The sequence below is a fragment of the Colobus angolensis genome, unplaced genomic scaffold, assembly GCF_000951035.1.
Source record: "Colobus angolensis palliatus isolate OR3802 unplaced genomic scaffold, Cang.pa_1.0 Scaffold146, whole genome shotgun sequence".
In the NCBI taxonomy this organism is placed as follows: domain Eukaryota; kingdom Metazoa; phylum Chordata; class Mammalia; order Primates; family Cercopithecidae; genus Colobus; species Colobus angolensis.
The window spans coordinates 8561547-8581708 of NW_012114555.1; the positions used below are offsets into that span (position 1 = coordinate 8561547).

The following is a 20162-nucleotide window of genomic DNA, read 5'->3' on the forward strand; positions in this document are numbered from 1 at the left end:
GAATAAAGAATCTCAGTTTTTATAGGAATAGCCTATGGTATAAAGTTACGTAAGTTTGTCAATTTGGGGGGAAGAAGCAACAGATAGCAGTTGTAGAGATGGGGGCGGGGATCCTGTTTTAACATCAATTGAGGGAAGGACAACTAAATTGACATTAAGTCCTAGGAATTGTAAGTAAACTAATCAAAAGTGGCAGAAACTGAAAATGATAATAATAATTGCTAACATTTAATGAATTCATAGTGTATGGCAGGGTCTGTAGATACGTCATCTCATTATTCCTCGTGATAACTTGGGAAGGAGAAATTAGCATCATCTGAATTTTGAGACTGTGAGGCTCACAGAAGTTCAGTAAGTTATACATGGTAGACAGCAAATAGTCTGTGAAGTCTTCATTGGAATGTAGATGTATGTGTTGCCAGAACTCCCTCTCAGTACATAGTGGGTCAGGAAAAAGACTCAGGAGCTTTTTGTTCTCCAAATGGGGGTTTCAGCTAAATCATTGATGACTATGGAAGAGACCAGCAGAGGAAAAGGACTATAGAATGTCAGAAAAGACAGAGATTATTGTAGGCTGATGTAGTCATGAAATAAAGGGGGGAAAAACCCCAAAAACCTCAGATCCTTAAAAAATGGATACAATCTAACTAGACAGAAAATAAAGTGGGTATTTCCTATGGAGGTAATGGGTCTATCAAAGAATAGTTGTGAGCAGTGGCACTACAATGTTCACAGTGAATATCTGCAATAGAGAGGCCATGCTGGCTTGAGCAAAGAGCTTCTGTACAGATTGAAGGGAAGAAGGGGCTAGGAGCCTGGGTCAAAGTCAGAATATTAGGACCAGCCAGAATGCCTAAAGAGACTGGATGTTACAGCATTTAATAATCATCTCTGATCTTTCAGGAAAGAGTCTGTAATTCCCATAGATACTGTAGAACTAGGCAACATTCTGCCTAGTTCTAGAGTTCCTGTATCTAGGATACTATAGATACTATAGAACTGGCAACATTCTGCCCTATTCCCAGGGTTTTGTCATAGTGTCTATAACAAAGGCACTTTAAAACAACTTTTTAAATAAACTGAATACTTTTAAACCATGTAGTAATGGGATAATAAACAATACTTTATGAAAAAAATATAGCAACCTTGTTAAAATTATCTAATGAGAATATAAACTAGAGGTCATAATTCAATTAGCAGTCTATTACATGAGTTCAGGGGTCACAAAGTGTGCTGTTCAGTGTTAAAGGTGCAAAAAATCAAAGGTCCATTCTGTCTTACGAGATGATATAGCAGCCATGGCACGATTATGCCAATTCATATTTTGTAAATATGTGAATTGGATTCCCAATTACTGAATCAGACTGTCTTGTCTTTTGTGTTATTTTGTTTTGTTCTAGAACAGATTTATGAAGAAATATTGTTAGATTACATTTTTACATGACAAAATGCATTATTGAAGAAAAACTGCTGAAAACACTCTGAAGACAAAGCAAAACGCAAACATGGAGAGGTTATTGATAGCAGACTTCATCATAGTTGTTGGGGATTATCACAATTCATTGTCCTTTCAGAGGGAGTGCAACCAGGCAAAATACAGGACCATGGACAGTTCCCATAGTACTGATAGGGACTTCTGCTGAGCTACTAATTTTTCTTTTATATATGAATGCCTGAGACAACCCCTTTTTATTTAGGTACATAGGAAATGAAGGTAAGTTTCATTTCAGAAAGGCAATAAAAGACCTTACCTTCATTTGCTATCTATCTAAGTAAAAAGCCCTCCCTACACGTTTGTCCAGAAGGTTCTATACCACACTGAAGACCTATTTAAGAGTAAGGATAGCAATTCCTATGGATGAGAAACCAACCTACCATTTACAGTCTCTTCAGATTCAGGTTTACTGAAAATACTCTAGGAAGGAGCTAGGGGCATGGACATTTACAGTTTCAATCTGATACCAACGGATTTGAAATAAAATCCAATGAATTAAACAGAAAAACTAACAGATTAAAGAAGACACTTTGCAATTATGACTTAATTTACATGACAAACCTAATGAGGTCTTGCATTTGCCTAGTAAAATTTTACATACCCTCTTTTCTCTGTTACATGCTGATTCTATATCAAGTGAGCAACCCTTGCTCGCTCATCATTAGGAATTACGTAGATGACAGTGAAAACTAGAAAAGATATTTAAAAGATAAAAAAATATTTAAAGTGAGAGAAAAATTTAAAATATGATGAAATATGTAAGTATCTCTGTGTATTTGGGATAGAACTGTGAGTTTTCCTTCTATGGGTTCTAATGGATCCATCGATACAAAACTTGAAAATGACCGAGTTCCAACAGAAAAACAAAATTTCTAACTGATGTAAATAGCTCTGTAACAAAACATAGATGAACTGTCTCTATCCTGTTTGCCAAATCGTTTTATGTTAATAAATAATGTATTCCAAATTGGGCGACTTCTTTCCTAAAATGTCATAGGAATATATATATTTATTGTCCAAATGATATTTTTGCTTACCTAAAGAGAGAGAATCATGCTGAATCATCCTGTGACTCAAAACCTTGTATAAAAAGTAATGCATGTACAAAAAAGAATGCAAATATTTTCCCCAACATATTTTTTACCAAGAAGCACTTTGTTCCTGGAAAAGGATTATAAGACTCATAACAGACATGGGGTTAATGGAATTGAGATAATGCAAGCAAGTTGGAAAGAGATATATTTATTTATGAAGAAAGAATAGTAAAGTTTCATTGGAATAGAGGATGCACTTTGTGGATGTATGGCAAAATTAAAGAAGCAAAAAGCAGGGGTGGTTTATTTCACATAGTACATTTAAAATACATCTTATTTGAATTTAATTAATTTAAGTAATCATACTGAACTCACTAAAAAACTAATGGTAAACTAAATTAGATTTTGTTTTTGTGATGTGACTAAAAACTAGTGATCTAGGTAATTTTAAAGTTTATATATTTGTACCTTTTTTCTTTAATCTTAGGATAACTATAAATAAGAATGTTTTATCATGAAAACAAAAGACTTTTGAAATATTCTGGTACTTACTAAGTACTATAAATTCTTCAAGAATAAGCTCATAATTCTTGGCAGTAAAGTGAGATTTAATTTTAATATTTTTCTAAATTATCAATTAATGGAAATGCCTAATAGATACTTGAAAACAAATCAGTGGCACGATGTAACATGATCCTGTTCCAGATTTGTTTAGGAAGCAGCAAAGGCTTTACTGCATCAGTATTAAGGCTTTTTAAATATATATACATATTTCTAAAGAAAATTTTCATAAATATTGGTTTTACTTTGGTAAAGCATCAGTTGATAATGATATGCTATCAATACTTTAGTTGATATTTGGTTTGGGACTTTAAAAACACAAATGTAAATCCTAATTATAAACATTATAATTTAGCTGATATTTTCATATGATCTTGTTATTCTCATAGTATACCTCACTGTCTAAAATGTCAGGGGAAAAAGTAGCTTAAATTGTGGCTGGAGAAAATAAGGTAGCAAAATAAAATGTAAAAAAATTTAATCCAGTTAAGAAATGAATACAGAGAAGCAAAAAAGTTATGAGAAGTCCTCCCTGGAGATGTTTCAGAGCAAGATAAATGTCCATCTGTTTAGAATAGTTTCAGTGTGGCTTGCCTGGAGGAAGGGGAATGAGATCTGCTAATCTGCAAAATTTCCTCAGCATCAATTCCGTATTGTTGGGATACCGCCTTGAGCATATTTAGACAATCCACAAGATTAAAGCAAATGCTTTTAGTGCAAATCTTGTGAACGCTGGAATTTGCTTTAAGGCCTGAATGTGGTAAATCCCATAAACCTGTTACAGTGTATCAGACTGGGCTTTTACATAGCGCTCTACAAAATATGGCCTGAGCAACTTCTTTTTTCTCTTTTATTCTCTGAATAACTCTGAACAGTAGCCACGATGGCACCACGCAGGGTTTTTCAACTTGTAAATAGACATACTAGAAAGATACATGGGAGGAAGTACTGTACCTTCCTCTTACACCAAATACTAATAATATTAATAATGCTAATATTAATGGAAACTTATTGAGTCATGATGATGACTTATGTTCACCAGTTTCATAATAATAGGAATTAAAATGTACCCTCCATTTTAATAAATTTTACCAGATAGCCTTCCTAAGTTTTAGTGATAAAACTAAACTTCATACAAACCCCATGAGATTGGAACTTTTTTTTTAACAATGTATTTTGAACTATTTTTTAATTCTAGAAAATGCCTTTTAATGTAAAATTTTTATAATATTGCAGCTGTGATCCTAATTCATAAAATAAACCTATACATTCATTGTGATATTTGAATATTTCCCTCATTGTCTTTCACATTGTTACATGGAAGGCAGTGGGAATAAACTGTTCTTTTGATCAACATCATTCATTATCCACATAGTTTCTGAAGCCCCCTTTCTTCTGTAGAAACATAAGCTTCCAAAGTTGAAATAACGTATTTGCCACAATACTCAGCTCCCCCCATATTCAGATCCCTATAATTCTTACCACTGCTGCTATTCAGGACACATACTTCTTTGCCTTTAAAAAACAGGGATGACCAGGTGCATAATCCCAGCACTTTGTGAAGCCAACACGGGTGGATCATTTGAGGTCAGGAGTTCAACACAATTCTGGCCAACATGATGAAACCCCATCTCTACTAAAAATACAAAAATTATCCAGGTGTGGTTGCAGGCACCTGTAATCCCAGCTACTCAGAAGGTTGAGGTGGGAGAATCACTTGAACCTGGGAGGGAGAGGTTGCAGTGAGCCAAGATTGTGCCACCGCACTCCAGCCTGGGTGACAGAGTAAGACTCTGTCTCAAAAAAAAAAACCAAAAAAACCCCAAAAACTGGGGTTGGGCACATTCCATCCCTTACATTATGCACACACACACGCGCGCGCACACACACACACACACACACACACACACACACAGAGTGCACTGCACTATGGTTTTACTCTTCCAATCTAACCATTCCCTGATAACTTCAAGTGATACTTTTCTCTTTCCTAGCACCTACAGCCCTTGATGTCTTGTTCAAAAATCAAGGTCTTGTGTATATTCATTTAGTACTTTCTCGTATATTTTCTTTTTTCATTTTGTAACTTCATGTTAAAATGACCCATAAAAGAATAGTCATATCTAGTCAATATTGCTAATCCCTTCATGTTATACTTTCTTGTCTCCCCTTACAATGCATTTTTCAGGGTTAACTTTTAGCATTTGATTTGTCAAATACTTGCAAACGAAATACTGTATTTTCATAGCATTTTACTGTTTTGAAAGGTCTTTCATACATCTTCTTTCCCTAATAACCATAACAAACCCAAATAACTATTGTTTACTTTATAAAAGTAAAAACTGGCCAGGCATGGTGGCTCACACCTGTAATCCCAGCACTTTGGGAGGCCGAGGAGGGTGGATCACCTGAGGCCAGGAGTTCGAGACCAGCCTGACCAACATGATGAAATCCCATCTCTACTAAATACAAAAAATTAGCCAGGCATGGTGGTGGGTGTCTATAATCCCAGCTCCTCAGGAGGCTGAGGCAAGAGAATCGTTTGAACTCGGGAGGCGGAGGGTGCAGTGAGCTGAGATTGCACCACTGCACTCCAGCCTGGGTGACACAGCGAGACACCATCTCAAAAAAAAAAAGAGTAAAAACTAAGGCTTAATGAAGTTGACTAATTTGCTCACACTTGCAAGTCCAAAAAATAACAAAATGTTCTGAGACTCCAGTCTTAAACTCATCTAACCACACTAATAATTTAAAAAACTCATCTAACTGCATAAATGATAATAAAAAATCTTTACATTTTGAGAAAAAATTATGCCTGTGTTGGAGAAAAGATTTGAAAACTTTGCTAAATCCCATTAGATAGAACACTGACTAGCCTCTGTTATCTCTAAACTTTTAAAATCACATGTTTTAAGGATAAATACAAAATATATAAAGAAGAATCCCATCATGACTGGTCCCTACTTCCATGGGTATCCTTAAATGTGGGAGGAGAGTCACTTGCTTACTTGGATTCCCTGAATATCTTTACTAAGAAGATTAAAAGCCACCTGTTTTAAGGAATTAGAGGTAATACTATTGTAAGATTGCGAATAGCATTACTAAGGGAGGGTCAACTATAGCTATTGCCATAGTTGTACAGCTAAGTGAAGGCAACTTAAGTAAGTGTACATAGGAATTCCTGCACACTGTTCTGGCCAGGTAGATCTGAATACCATGTATCATTGAGTCTGCCTGAAGACTTCCCAAAGCCCTAACTAGCAAAGGTAAAAAGAAAGCAAATAAAATCGTATTAAATTGAGCACCCATAAAAACCTACAGCAATTTAATGGCTTTATACATTTATACCTTAGAAGCTTGTAGTTTTCTGTCTTTACCTGTACATTTAGAAAGTACAAGTTTTAAAAAATCATTTACATTAAGGAGAAGACATAGAGGCCAAAATCTGTGGCTTTATAAACAGTTGTCTTCTTTGACAAGGGAAAACATCTGTCTTACTTTTGCTACTGAAAAAAAAAAGGCATCGGATCCAACCATGGAGAATTCTGAATATAAGTTAATTCTTGAAAAAGTGCCCGCCCTGTTTATTACTAGCTAAGAAATATTAAATTCTTGACAGTTAATCTCAGCACACAGGGGCTTTTCTCCTTTATATTCCAAACTAACGTAAAAGCTAAGAAAAACATTTATGTCCTAGAATTCATAGTCTATCGAAAACCATTGTTTTTAGAAGCTAATATAGCAGTTTAAAATTTAGAGAGAGATATATTGATATTATGATTGTCAATGAGATCTTAAATCTGATATGTACCTTTAGAAATATAGGCACTTTAAAAAATGCTTATAATTGAAACACCAGACTAAAGATTTATCAAAGGAAAATACAGACATTCACTTTTAGTTTTTTAAAGGATGCTATAAATATATTATTTCATGAGGATATGAAGGAAAATGTAAGAAAAACATTCACACAAAGGGAAATACATAATTTTTGTCTTTCTCATGCTTTTGGTATTTAATGAAAAAGGTGACCTTAAAACTCTGGAAAAAGTTGTAGCTCTAGGCTACAGGTGTCTCTAAGAAGAAAATGTTATCACTATTTCCAGAAAAGAATAGTCTATATTCTCATAGTACTTCTAGTAATCTTGAAAATAGAACATGGCAGAACTGGCCCAACAATAAAACTAACAGTTTTATTTCTAATAAACACCAACAGCAACTAAAAACATAGTTACTAAAGTAAGCTGACAGAAAAAGTGGGAAAAAATCATAAATATCTGTGAATCAAATCACTTCACAGCTTTCAAAAGGTTAATCACAAGGATTAAAGAATGAATTTAATGATGACTTGTTTCCAGACATCTTCTAAAAGAGCATCTCGTCAAACAGCTTATGAAAACAACTGACAACTTACTGTTACAAGGTCTCCTTTCTGACACTTTATTTAATATAAACTTGACTTTGAAAATAGTAACTTAAAACACTATAAATTTAAAAATATATACTTACAAATTTTTAATGTCAACTGCCCCACGGAAAGCTTTTCTTGGGATTGCCTGAATTTGGTTTTCACTGAGATCACTAAAAACAACAACAACAAAAAGGATCACGTTAGAAAATATTATTTAAATATTATTTTAATCCAAATGTTTGAGAAGTTATAGGATACCAGAAAGAAAAAGAAAACCCTAAAAGGATCATAATTAAATCTATAGCATTATATGCAGTTTCTAATATAAATATTTTACATTTCTAATATAAATTAAAAAGTTGGAATAATGGCTTATTGAAGTATGCTTCTAGATCTTTAATTTTATAAGAAACTATAAAATATGGTACCCATAAATTTAAGAGTCACTCCATATCTGTGTAACAAAAACATTTCTTTAAAGAACAGTAAATTGTTCATAATTCAGTTTCAAGGGATTCTGAGGTTTTAGTAGTTTATATTTCTCCAACACCCCTGGCATAACTTATAAAGTATATAAGAAAGCAGCCTCCTTAATTTCCCAGAGTGGAGTGGGTAAAAACTGATAAAGTCTGGACAGTATGATTAAGTTTTCATAGTACTTCTAGTAATCTTGAAAATGGAACATGGCAGAACCGGCCCAACAACAAAACCTACAGTTTATGCATAAAATATTAATAGCAAGTTGATATAAAACCTTCTTTAAATAATTCTATTATAATCATAAACATAGACTGTCTATATTTGCATTTTAATTTAATTGAGAAATACGTTTTAATCACTGAACAAAGCACTCTGAGCTGGAAAGAGCAGTTTGTAAAAATCACTCATCTCATGAAAGGGATCATTATTTTTCCTTCAGAGAATTCCAACGCCAATTCTATAAGCTCACATAGTATTATTAGCCTTAACGAGCAGAATATAAATATGCATTCAAGAAATGTCAATGAAAGCAGAAAATTCTCATTTAGTTTTAAGTAACATTACCACATAGTAGAGTTGAAATATCAAACAAAATGAATTATTACAGCAACAATGATGGCATTAAAATTATCTTTAAAATTCTAGGATAACTGACGCTCACAAAGAAATACAAAGCTACTAACCACAGGTGCATATCAGATGAAAACAGAGCCATTTTCCAATATGAGGAGGCATATTGGACAGATTCATCCACATCCTCTCCCCCACTGCTGCTTTATGATCTGAGTTTCTTGTTCATACACTTGTGGTCGCACAATAGAGAGAGAGAGAGAACTGGCAGATACAGAGATTTAGTGTGTGGTCTTGACCTTATTAGCCCCAAGTTTTAAGCAATGAAGATTTGCATTTATATCTCAATATCCTCAGTATTCAAATAAAAAAAAGTTTGCTAAGCAATTCGTAAAATATACACTAGTCTATCTAAAGAGGAAAGGTCTCTAGCACAGCAAATTATTTCAAACAATAAATTTACAAAGCGTGCTTATGTAGGAGTTAAGGCAGCCATCCACTTCCTTAGTGATGTGGCCTGTTACTGTTTTCAATAGTTTCAGTATATCCCTGAGTAATAATCCTTCATTTCCTTAAAAACTGCTTATTTCTCCAATTTGCCATTGATTTAGACTGACTTTCTTCCTTTGCTTAATTACATCAAGTTAAGAATATTTAACAATATATATTTAACAGCCTTGATGACAGAAACAGTGTTCAGAGAAAGCAACAGAACAAAGAGAAAGCAGAGAGATACAGGAGACATAAAAATAAGTAATAAGAAATGAGGAGGAAAACATTGCATTCAAGAAAATTTGAATCTGTTTACAATGCCTCCTGAAAACTATTTAGTAGTGTTTCTACTGTTATATCTTCGCCAATTCCATGTTTTCTAATCGCTTATAATTTTCCACTTCAAAGACAAAAAAAATGCCTTTAAGAGTGTGTAGATGAATAAAAATGGCAGAGGTGTTTGCTCCAGACTTTGCCTTCTCCTAGGCTCTGCAGCCTTCCCCTTCCCAACAGCTGGGGCTACGTCATTCCCCACCTATAGCTTTAGTTCTGCTCAGTCCCTATGCACAGTTTTGTCTTAGAGTAACGGAAGTAGAGTGGGCTGGGCAGAAAGTCAGGGAGATGATTTTAGGTGGTTTGTAGAAAAAACAGTGAAATGCACAGTCAGAATGCCATTCCTTCTAAATTTGATTTTAGTCCTTCAAATTACCTTGACAGAATCCTAGGGCATCAAATATCTAAATCCTGCTAATAGAATTTTTGTTTTGTTTTGTTTTGCAAAAGTGTGAGAGTGCCTCACTCAAAGCCTCCTTATTATCTTAAGGCTAATGGTTTATGTGTGGCTGTCCCCTGAGTATATGGCTCCACAGGCCACACTATGGGGTCTCAGTTCTGATGCCAAGAAATAATTATGGATCCCAGACTCCTTCAGTTAAATGGGCCATGTGCACCCACAGCAGGAGGAAGAAACTAACACATTTTTAGTAGCTACCACATGCAATAGTTGCTTTTTAAGCAGAAATTATTACCTTAAACTCTATTTCCTTTATTCCTCATAACCACCTTATAAAATAGATACTGTTTCTTGGTTTTACAGGAAAGGAAACTGAGCTTCAGAGATGTTAAGTGTTCGTGCTAAACAATGAGACAAATTGTTAAAATAAGTATGTGGAAAATATAGGTAAACATTTAGCCAAGATTTAGGGATTTCTAAAGATGATTTCAGGAATCTCAGTATGTCCTTCCTATAGTCTGGAATTTAGAAGGCTTTTTTTCCCTAACTCATCCTAGACTCTGACTTATTGTCATTTGCAAAATGATGCATTAGACGATGTTTGAACAATGATCTATATTTTCTATATATAGTCAACTGACGGTTAGCAGTTATCTCAGTCCAACATATTGTTATTTAATATCTACTCTACATTGCAACAGCTACTGACTTGGGTAAGGCCAATTTCCTGTCTTCAGGAATTTTCAAATCGAGTGAAGATGAGGCGAATAGCCAAACAGAAGAAGGAATACAGTGAATTCCAAAAAAAAAAAAAAAAATTGAGAGTCAAAAAAGCAAGAAAGCAATTGGAATAAGAAAAAAAAGATCATGTGAATGTGTCAATATATAAAAGCAGGTGGACAGGGGCAGAATAGCAAAAACCAGGGCATGCAAAAAGTACACTCTGTACTTTTTATGCCAGTAGTTTGCGGTCTGGTTTCCTAAGAGGGGACAACATATGCAGTGGAATAACAGGAGAAGGGGTGGAAGGGACAAATCAATGGTGTGCTGAGTGAGACATTACTGACAGCAGTGTATTGTCCTGTGAATTGTGTGGAATGAGCAAAACGAGTCAGAACTCCTGAGTCAATGGATGGAGATGCCGAGGGAGGACTCTGTAATTATATCACTAGGTAATAGAGTGTAATAGTGTGTTTCAGAGGAAGAAAATGGCTTGACTGGAGTTGATGTTTTGGAAGACTAATCTGGAAATTGAGTTTCAGACTTTTTCATACCACCTGGGGAATGCATCCTTATTTCAGCAGACAATGGTGTGGAGAGGAAGGTGATAGTCGGGAGGAGGACATGGGTTCTTCCTTAGATTAACTAAACTGGCTATGGAATTTAGGACAGATACATGGGGTCAAAGGTTCGAATTTAGTTATATTGAATTTGGAAGCCTAGATAAAGACTTATATGACAGCCGGGGAAAAGACAGTGAGAACCTAAAGCAACCATCAACCATCAATTCAATGCTTCCTTACTCTGGGACAGTTAGTGCATGAGACATATCCATACTATAAACAGAAAAAATACAGAAGACCAGAGTGATATTAGGGATGCATGAAGAACCAAAACTTAGAAGTGGATTGCATGTGAAGATGGATTAGATACGGGACAGAGACATCATAGAGGTCACTTTGAAGTTAGATGAGAGGACCATTAACGAAGTTGGGAAATCAAAAGGGCAATTTGGAGTGCGAATTATGATTATGGTTTTGAAAATTCTTTAAATCTAGTTGGAGAGATGTGATATACATATAGATATGTATATATACATACATATGTATCACAGTTTGAGGACAATGAAAATAGTTTATGGTAAGCAAATTATAAGTGGTATCTAAGAAAGATAATCAAGGAGACAGATCAAAGAAGGAACAGTCATTGGTGGCTTGGTTGACCCAGGCCACTTTTCAAATAAAATGAGATCTTATGTGAAAGTTGTTTAAAACTGATTAAGCTTGGTAATTCTCAACCTTCAATGCTGGGGGAAGAGGTGGGACGTGGTGGGTGGCAGGAATGGAAGGAGGGAGGCAGCCTGTCAGAGCAATTGAGAACACTGACTTCAGGGCCAGATTATCTGAGATTAAATTCTAGCTCTACCATTTATTAGTCATGTGACTTTGGGTCACAGTGCTTACCATCACTGTGCCTTAGTTTCTTCATCTATAAAATGAAACAATACTAGTTCCTATTTCATAGGATTGTTAGGTGGATTCAATGAGTTCATACTTTTAAATTGTTCAAAAACAACTTGGCACATAGTAGGGACTACAGAGGTGATTTATTCTACTTGGAGACTCTTTTATGTGCTCCTGAGTATACCTGCTAAATTCCCCAAAGATCGCTGTAGTCGATGTGAGACATTTCTGATGGGAGTGTACTGTTCTGTGAACTGTGTGGAATGAGCAAAATGAGTCAGAACTACTGAGTTAGTGGGATGGAGGAGTTTGTAATTATATCAGTAGCTAATAGAGTGTAAAAATGTGTTTCAGAGGAAGGAAATGGCTTGATTGGGGTTGATTTTTTAGGAAGATTAATCTGGAAATTGAGTTTCAGAGCAGGCACGGAAAATGGGCAGAGAACTGTTATCAGGCAGTGTGTCAGAGAGTCAGTGGGTCTCCAGTGAAGTAGGCAATGTTTTTAGAGAACGCTACGTAATAAAGTTAGGAGTTAGCATCTGGTGCAAATGTAAAATCTTCAATGGAAGTTAACATGGGTGTCTTCTCAGGGAGCGCTTACAGCCATTCAAGTTTGCTGAGTAAGCAAGTAACAATGGAAGAAGTGTTTGGAAAAGAGGAGCATGCTAACAATGCACAGGATATTGGGGAGTTAGGATTGAAGACAAGAAAACTAGGTTAGTTTTGTTAAGAGGATACTGCAAATGCTCAGGCATGATACTATAGAATTTTCCAAAGAAATTAAAAATATTGAGCACCTTAAACTTGAAAACCTGGTTTATTCATTTTTTAAGATCACAGAGAAATGAGGGGAGCTGGAAAGACTTCCCCATTCTAAGCTCATCCCAAAGAAAAGATATGAAGTGGGTGAATGTAAGCATTTTCAAATAGGAAAGGTATTAATTTCTGGTATTTGACCAATTGGAAAGATACAGGCCTCCCAGAGCCAAGTCTGAAAAGTATCTTACTGGCCAGTCATGAAACCATGGAGATTCCCATTTTAGACCCTCCCCCTTCTACTATATCCAATTCATTCCCAAAAGCACCCCAGCACTGTCCCCAGTCAAGTCCCTTTCTCCATTCTCCAATGCCATGGTCACTGGTAGAAACTTCGTCAACACTATTCATCGATGACCGAGACTCCAAACTGATCTCCCTGCTTTGACTTATGATTCCTTCCAAGGCATCTCCCACACTAGTACCAGAATTGTATTTCCAAATTTGAGTTTATATCAAAATACGTCTTCCTGAAGTCTTCTCATCTCAGTTAAGGACACACCATCCATACCAACATTCAGACCAAAAACTCTAGAGTTCTCACTGACATATCACAATCTTCTACAATCTATGTCCAAACCACTAGCAAATCCTCTCAGCTTTCTTCTCAAAATATATCCAGAATCTGACCTACCAGCACCTCTAGTCCCGATCACACCTACCATCTCATCTTGTCTGAGTTACCTAATAGTCTCCCAACCATCTCTTTGCTTCTGCCCTTGCCTTCCTAGAGCCACATCTAGTCACATCTCTGATGAAAACTACAGATATCTTGCCTCATTACAAAGAAAGCTCAAAGTGTCATAAAGGTTTACAAATCCCCCCGCCCCCCAAAAACTCTGGTCAGCACACCCTTTTTGACCTTACCTATTTTTACCCTTCCTTTCACCCTCTCTATTTCAGTCACATTGGCCTCCTTACAGTTACCTGCAAACTCTCATTCTCTTACTTCAGGACCTTCCTTGATACCTGCTGTGACTCTCTTTCCACCACATTCTTTCACTCATGAATTTCATGCTCTTAATTCACCTTTTATATGATCTTCCAAATCGTTCAGCTTTTGCAAATTCTCTTTTTGCCTCAAGCACCTACTTCCTATCACCATGAGATGGAGAATTAAACATTTTTCAAGATGCAGACCAACTCCTCAGCTGAGCCTAGTGCTAAAATCTCCATAACCTAACCTAGTGCTAAAATCTCCATAACCTTTGATGCTGTGCAAAGTACTAAGCCTCTCTCTCCATTTGCGTACCTGTAAGATGAACTCATACAAATATATCTTAGAATTGTTTTCCATAATTACAAATAAGGTTTGTATTAACAACATAAATTAGTATTTGCATCATTAGATAATAAAATTATTACATAATTATTTTCATTATTGGGGAGTCCCTTGTTCCCTCTTTTGAACTCTTAAGGTGACTTGTGCTGTTATTTAGTATAATTCTGTCATTTAAGTTGACATTTTTAGGTTTCACATATAAGTGAGATCATGTGGAATTTGTCTTTCTGTATCTGGCTTATTTCACTTAACATGATGTCCTCCAGGTTCTAAAAAAGTTGATCTCATAAAAGTAGAGTTTAAAATGGGGCCTACCTGATCTCATAGAAGTAGTGGGTAAAATGGTGCCTACCAGCGGCTGGGGTGGTTAAGGTGAAGTGGGTTGGGGAAATGTTGGTCAAATAATATACATTTACAATTACATAAGAGGAATAAGTTCCAGAGATCTACTGTACAGCAGGGTGACTATAGTTAATGACAATATATCATATTCTTGACAAACGCTAAGAGAGTAGATAAGGTTCTCAGTACAGAAATGATGACTATGGGCCGGGCGCGGTGGCTCAAGCCTGTAATCCCAGCACTCTGGGAGGCCGACACGGGCAGATCACGAGGTCAGGAGATCGAGACCATCCTGGCTAACACAGTGAAACCCCGTCTCTACTAAAAAAAATACAAAAAACTAGCCGGGCAAGGTGGCGGGCGCCTGTAGTCCCAGCTACTCTGGAGGCTGAGGCAGGAGAATGGCGTAAACCCGGGAGGCGGAGTTTGCAGTGAGCTGAGATCCGGCCACTGCACTCCAGCCCGGGCGACAGAGCGAGACTCCGTCTCAAAAAAAAAAAAAAAAAGAAATGATGACTATGACTATGTGAGGATGTGACTTGTTAATCAGCTGATTTAAACATTCCACAATGTATATACACTTCAAAACATCATGTTTGCAATGAATATCTACAAATTTATGTTAATGTTTAAAATAAATAAATTTGAAAAAAATAGTTTCAATTGAATTCCTTTCCTAAATAACTTTCTCTCCTGTTAGACTATATGATAAACAAAGGCAGGGATGTTAATTCATCTTATTTCTGCAGAATTACTGGCATGTGGTAGTACATGCCAAATGTTTGCACAAGGGAGGCAGGGAATGAAAAAGAAAAAAATTATAGCGAGGCGCAGTGGCTCATACCTGTATCTTAGCACTCTGAGAGGCCTAGGTGGGTGAATCACCTGAGGTCAGGAGTTCGAGACCAGGCTGGCCAACATGGTGAAAACCTGTCTCTACTAAAAGTACAAAAATTAGCTGGTCATGGTGGTGAGCACTTGTAATCTCAGCTACTCAGGAGGCTGAGGCAGGAGAATCACTTGAACCCGGGGGGGTGGGTGGAGGTTGCAGTGAGCCAAAATTGTGCCACCTTACCCCAGCCTGGGTGACAGAGCAAGACTCCATCTCAAAAAAAAAAAAAAAAAAATTACAAAACTTGGCAACTTGCAGGATGTAAGGCAAGGGAGACTTCTGTTAAGTAGGTCTGTGGTTTGAGGCCTGATAAGTAACAAAATCTGGCATTATAGACATAACCAGGGGAAATGAGGAAAGAAAAGTGGACTTCTGAGAGGACTTTTAAACATAATGGTATCGAGGCAACACAGGAGAGGAGAATGGCAATGTTTTATAAAATGTTGGAGATAAGAGACTACAGCTCAATAAGGGGATCAGAGACAGAAACACAGATTAAAGTCTTTGTATCATGGTGGGAACTGAACTACATGCTGCATACATAAATCTCCTTTCAGGTGATATACAGCAACACATTTCAGATTTGCAGGTTATTATCCCCAAGAAACTTATGCTTGGTTTACTCAAGATTTTAATATTTGCAAGTGAGAAAGTAAGCTGTGGTCTTTTCTCACCCTCACTCCTATTTTCTCATTCATGTATTCAAAAGCATTTATTGATAGCATAAAATCTGATGTGATCATTGCTTTATGATAATTCTGTTTCTTTCAGGGTATGTTTTTATCACCACCTTGACTGCTGCTTCTTGATTTATATGCGTCTCTTCTACATACGTCTTTCCTCTTGCAAATCTTAATATAATCTGATATGGAATAAGTACTTTGAGCATTCTTTGTTGGATGTATGAATGAGTTGTTTTTAGGGATTATTGGGGCTGTTCCTCCACCAAACTGTTTTTTTTTCTCCCACTGGAAACCCTCAGGAACTTCTAGTTCTCAGCAACTGAAGTTTTGCTAAACACAGTAATAATAATCTCTTTCATCTAATCTCTAATATGTCTTGATTCCAGCATGTCTTGCTGTTAATAAAAAGTGTCAATAACTTACTGACAATAACTGTAAAATTCCACGGATGGAAGTGTGAAAAAGTATGCACTTTAGAACCAATAAAATAAGGTAATACTCAAAGTTAACATTTATTGAGCAACTACTAACTTCCAGGGAATACACTTTATTGTTTCTATAACCAAGTTAGGATGTATTCTCTTATTTTTATTTTGGAGATGAGGAACTGGGGTTTGGAGAGGTTACATTATTTACCTGTGGTCATACAGCTAGTAAGCAGTGGGGCTGGGATTTGAACTTTCTCTGTTGTTTCTCAAACCTCCTATTCTCAAGCACTGCTATCCTGCTTCTCACAGGAGGTAGCTTCTATAGAGGTCTGGCTCTCTGGTATTACAGTTCAATCACCCTGGACCTGTGTTTTCAAAATGTTATTTGAAGATCACCCGTAAAAAATATCTAGGGACATTGTTTTAAAAAACAGACTTCTGAGCACCACTCCAGAAATATTAGGTGGAATTGCTAGGGAAGAGGTCCAGGAATCTCTATTTTTAACAAGTTTGCCTGGTAACTGTTATGCCCATAGTCTTCGAACCCCATGTTAGTAACCCATTGGAACTCCTCTGATAAATGGTACCTTCTAGCTTTTTTTTTTTTTTTTTGGTTTACAAACATGGCCTTTGTTTATTTGCATCTAGTTGGAAGTTGCAAATGCCAACAGAAAATAAAAACTAGGAAGCCCCATTAAAGCCAAGAAGAGTGTATACACTCTCTGGACAAAGGAGAGAGCTGGATGAGAAAGTCCACTATTTTATAACATGAAATTTACCATTTCATCCATTTTGAAGTGTACACTTCACTGGTGTTAAGTACATTCACACTGCCGTGTGACCATCAAAGCCGTACTTTTTGAGAGGTCACTCTAAAACCTCTTTTTTGCCTAATGTGTACTGGGACAGGTCTGGAACAGATAAGTTTGAAAAGAAATCCTTGGCTGCACTCCACAAAAATTAAAACAGGTGACCAAGTGATCTTAGCCAAGTTACTGAGATTCTTTGACTCATGTTTCATTTTCTCTAACCAGGAAAAATAATACCAACCACTGCTGCGTCATGGTTCCCACGAAGATCAAATGCTCCGATCTATTCCTTGTGAAGGTATGAAGTGCTTCATCAGAGCACACCAAGGCACTGGCCCATCTTACTTTCTGCACTTCCATTCATTCAGTTTAGCTCACTTCAAGAATTATTTACGAAGGCAGTATGGGCCGAACACACTTAGAAATGAAAAGATAAAAATAGCATAGTCCCTGCTCTCAAGAAGTTCAGATCCAGAAAGGGAAAGTAGACAGGTGAAGTGATCATTATGCCACTGCACTGATTAAAATAAAAATCAGTAAGAAAATATAGAAAGTCCTGAAATAATAAAGGAAGAAATGTACTCTAGTATTGCTTGAAGTGTTGGGGATGGCAGATGATCATCAAAAATGACCTTGCAATAGAGTTTCAGTTTATATATACGATATCTTTAGTATCTCTATATTTTTTCTTGCCAAGGCTTTGCACATGCTTCTCTCTCTGCTTGGAATATTCACATGATGTCCTTTAATCGGTTAATCCTCCTACTCATCCTTCGGGGTGGGGCTTGAACATTCTCTTTTGTAGCACTTTTCTTTGAAATGTGTTAATACTGGAGTACTTTTCCTTCCTTGCACCCTGGTAGAATAATATACTCAATTGATAGAACACTGGATTGTAATCATTAGCTTCCTTGTTGACATATCCCTTAAGAATTGAAATTTCCCTAGAGGCAGTGAAAACTTCAACATTGCATCCTCCGTGCCTGATGCAATGCCTGGTTGTGGTCAATAAAACATGAAATTAAAATGCCCATCAATGATTAGAAAATTAGTATTATAATTATGGACATTACAATTCTCAATAAAATTACTTATTTACCAGGTACTTGATGCCTTTCTTAGGGAATATTATATGAAAATGTCATCTGATACTCTGGCAAATTAAAACAATGATGACTTACTCTTTGGTTCCCTAAGATATGGTAGAGATATTTTTTTTTTCATGATCTAAATGTCTTTAATGAAATCAGGTAAGACAAAGGTGATGTCAAAGTTGTGTTAATATAAGTTAATATAAGTACCATGAATTTTAAGTGGTAAACAGTCTTTGAAAGCTTTTATTCAGCCTAAACTATAGTCTCAGTCTCAGTCTCAACTGATGGACTTTAAAATCCTTTAATTCTCTCAATACTGTGTCCAGGGATATGTGTGAGTGTCATATTTAGTCAACATAGTATGGATCTAACCAGGAAATAATCATTTCCTGAATACCTGACTCCACGACTTTGTGTCAGGAATTGCATTACTCATTTATGAAGATGCATAAAAAATGTGATCCTATTTTTCTCATCAAAATGACTGCAATATACTGAGGAAGATCAGCCACGCATATGTGAGTAAAGAGCAGACAGCAACTCATGATGACATGCATGGAATACATATGTAAATAAAATAATGGGATTTAACAATAGTGAGGTGGCATGCAAATCAGGAGATGCTTTTGAAAGAGAAGGGCGTTAAGCTGGCTCTTAGGGACAGTGATCGGGATGGTCTGGTAAGAAGAAAGGGACAATTATTTCCAAAAAGGAGACCACAATGGAAAGAAGAGACAAAGGTATGTTATGGGTGACACCACTGGGGATGAGGGCTAAGAAAATAGTGTTTGCTGTATTTAACAATTAGAAGGAAAAAAAGAGGTTGTGTTGGGATTCTGAAACACTGACTAGAGGACTAAGAAGTTCTCAGTTAATCTCAAAAAGAGCAAAAAATTAAGAGAACCCTTCTTTCACAAGACCTATTGTAACAAAGGATGTAGGAATCTTTATGCAAGAACAACTAGAGCATGACATCTAATTGTTTGAGAACAGCAAGCCTTGTTGTTTTCTGTCACCTGAACACAGGTTTTTCATGTTGAAGTACATACTAAATTCTGACTTTGTAAAAGTGGTATATAAATATAGCCAATCACTATGACTTCCTTCTAGAATTTACAGACTTCAACTAAAATATGATTCTTGATCATGAAAAAAATGCCTAGAAATAAAGACTTCATAAATAAAACTGTAAAACATCAAATCTTCACCAAAAAATGGCCCAGAGACAGAAAATTATTGCAAATGACCTTAACACTTTTATTGAGATATAATTAACATACCAAAAGTTTACCCGTGTAAACTATACAATTCAATAATTTCTTAGATTATTTATGGAGTTGTGCAATCACCACCATAATCTTAGGACATTTTCATTACCCCCCCAAAAAACTGTGTACTCATTAGCAGTTCTCCCTTTTCTAACCCCCAGGTTGTAGCATGTATCTGTACTCCATTTATTTTTATTGTTCAATAATATTCCATTGTATAAATATAACATATTTTTGTTTATCTATTTCTTGGCTGATGAATGCAGCAGACTCTGTGAGGCAATTTTAAAATCAATAACTATCTCTCCTGGGGGCTAGTATATTTACTATTCTCTTTGGTTCCTTTGCAGCACTTTTGTATTTGGTCTAATATTTCTTAGTGTAATAAGAGTCTATTTATTATAGCATGGCTATCAAAGAATGCCTACTGCTTTGGATGTCTCAATCCTCTTTAGTTCCTATACTTGTCTTAGAAGTCTTGTCTGTTCTGGTTCACCTCTAGACATTAGATTATATTGTTCTTCCCTTAATTCTACCTCCATATACCCAGAACAGCTCTGCAATGCATGACACATTCTTTTGATCATGC

General features: G+C 36.1%; 1 protein-coding gene across 4 annotated transcripts in view; it reads right to left on the reverse strand.

The window, feature by feature from the left end:
* Positions 1–20162, reverse strand: part of SLIT2 (slit homolog 2 (Drosophila)) — a 367443-nt gene that overhangs the window by 142872 nt on the left and 204409 nt on the right. For all 4 annotated transcript variants that reach the window (XM_011935681.1, XM_011935679.1, XM_011935680.1 and 1 more), the window contains exon 5: positions 7600–7671. In XM_011935681.1, coding sequence (XP_011791071.1) covers positions 7600–7671 — 72 coding nt within the window. The remainder of the gene's footprint in view (positions 1–7599; positions 7672–20162) is intronic.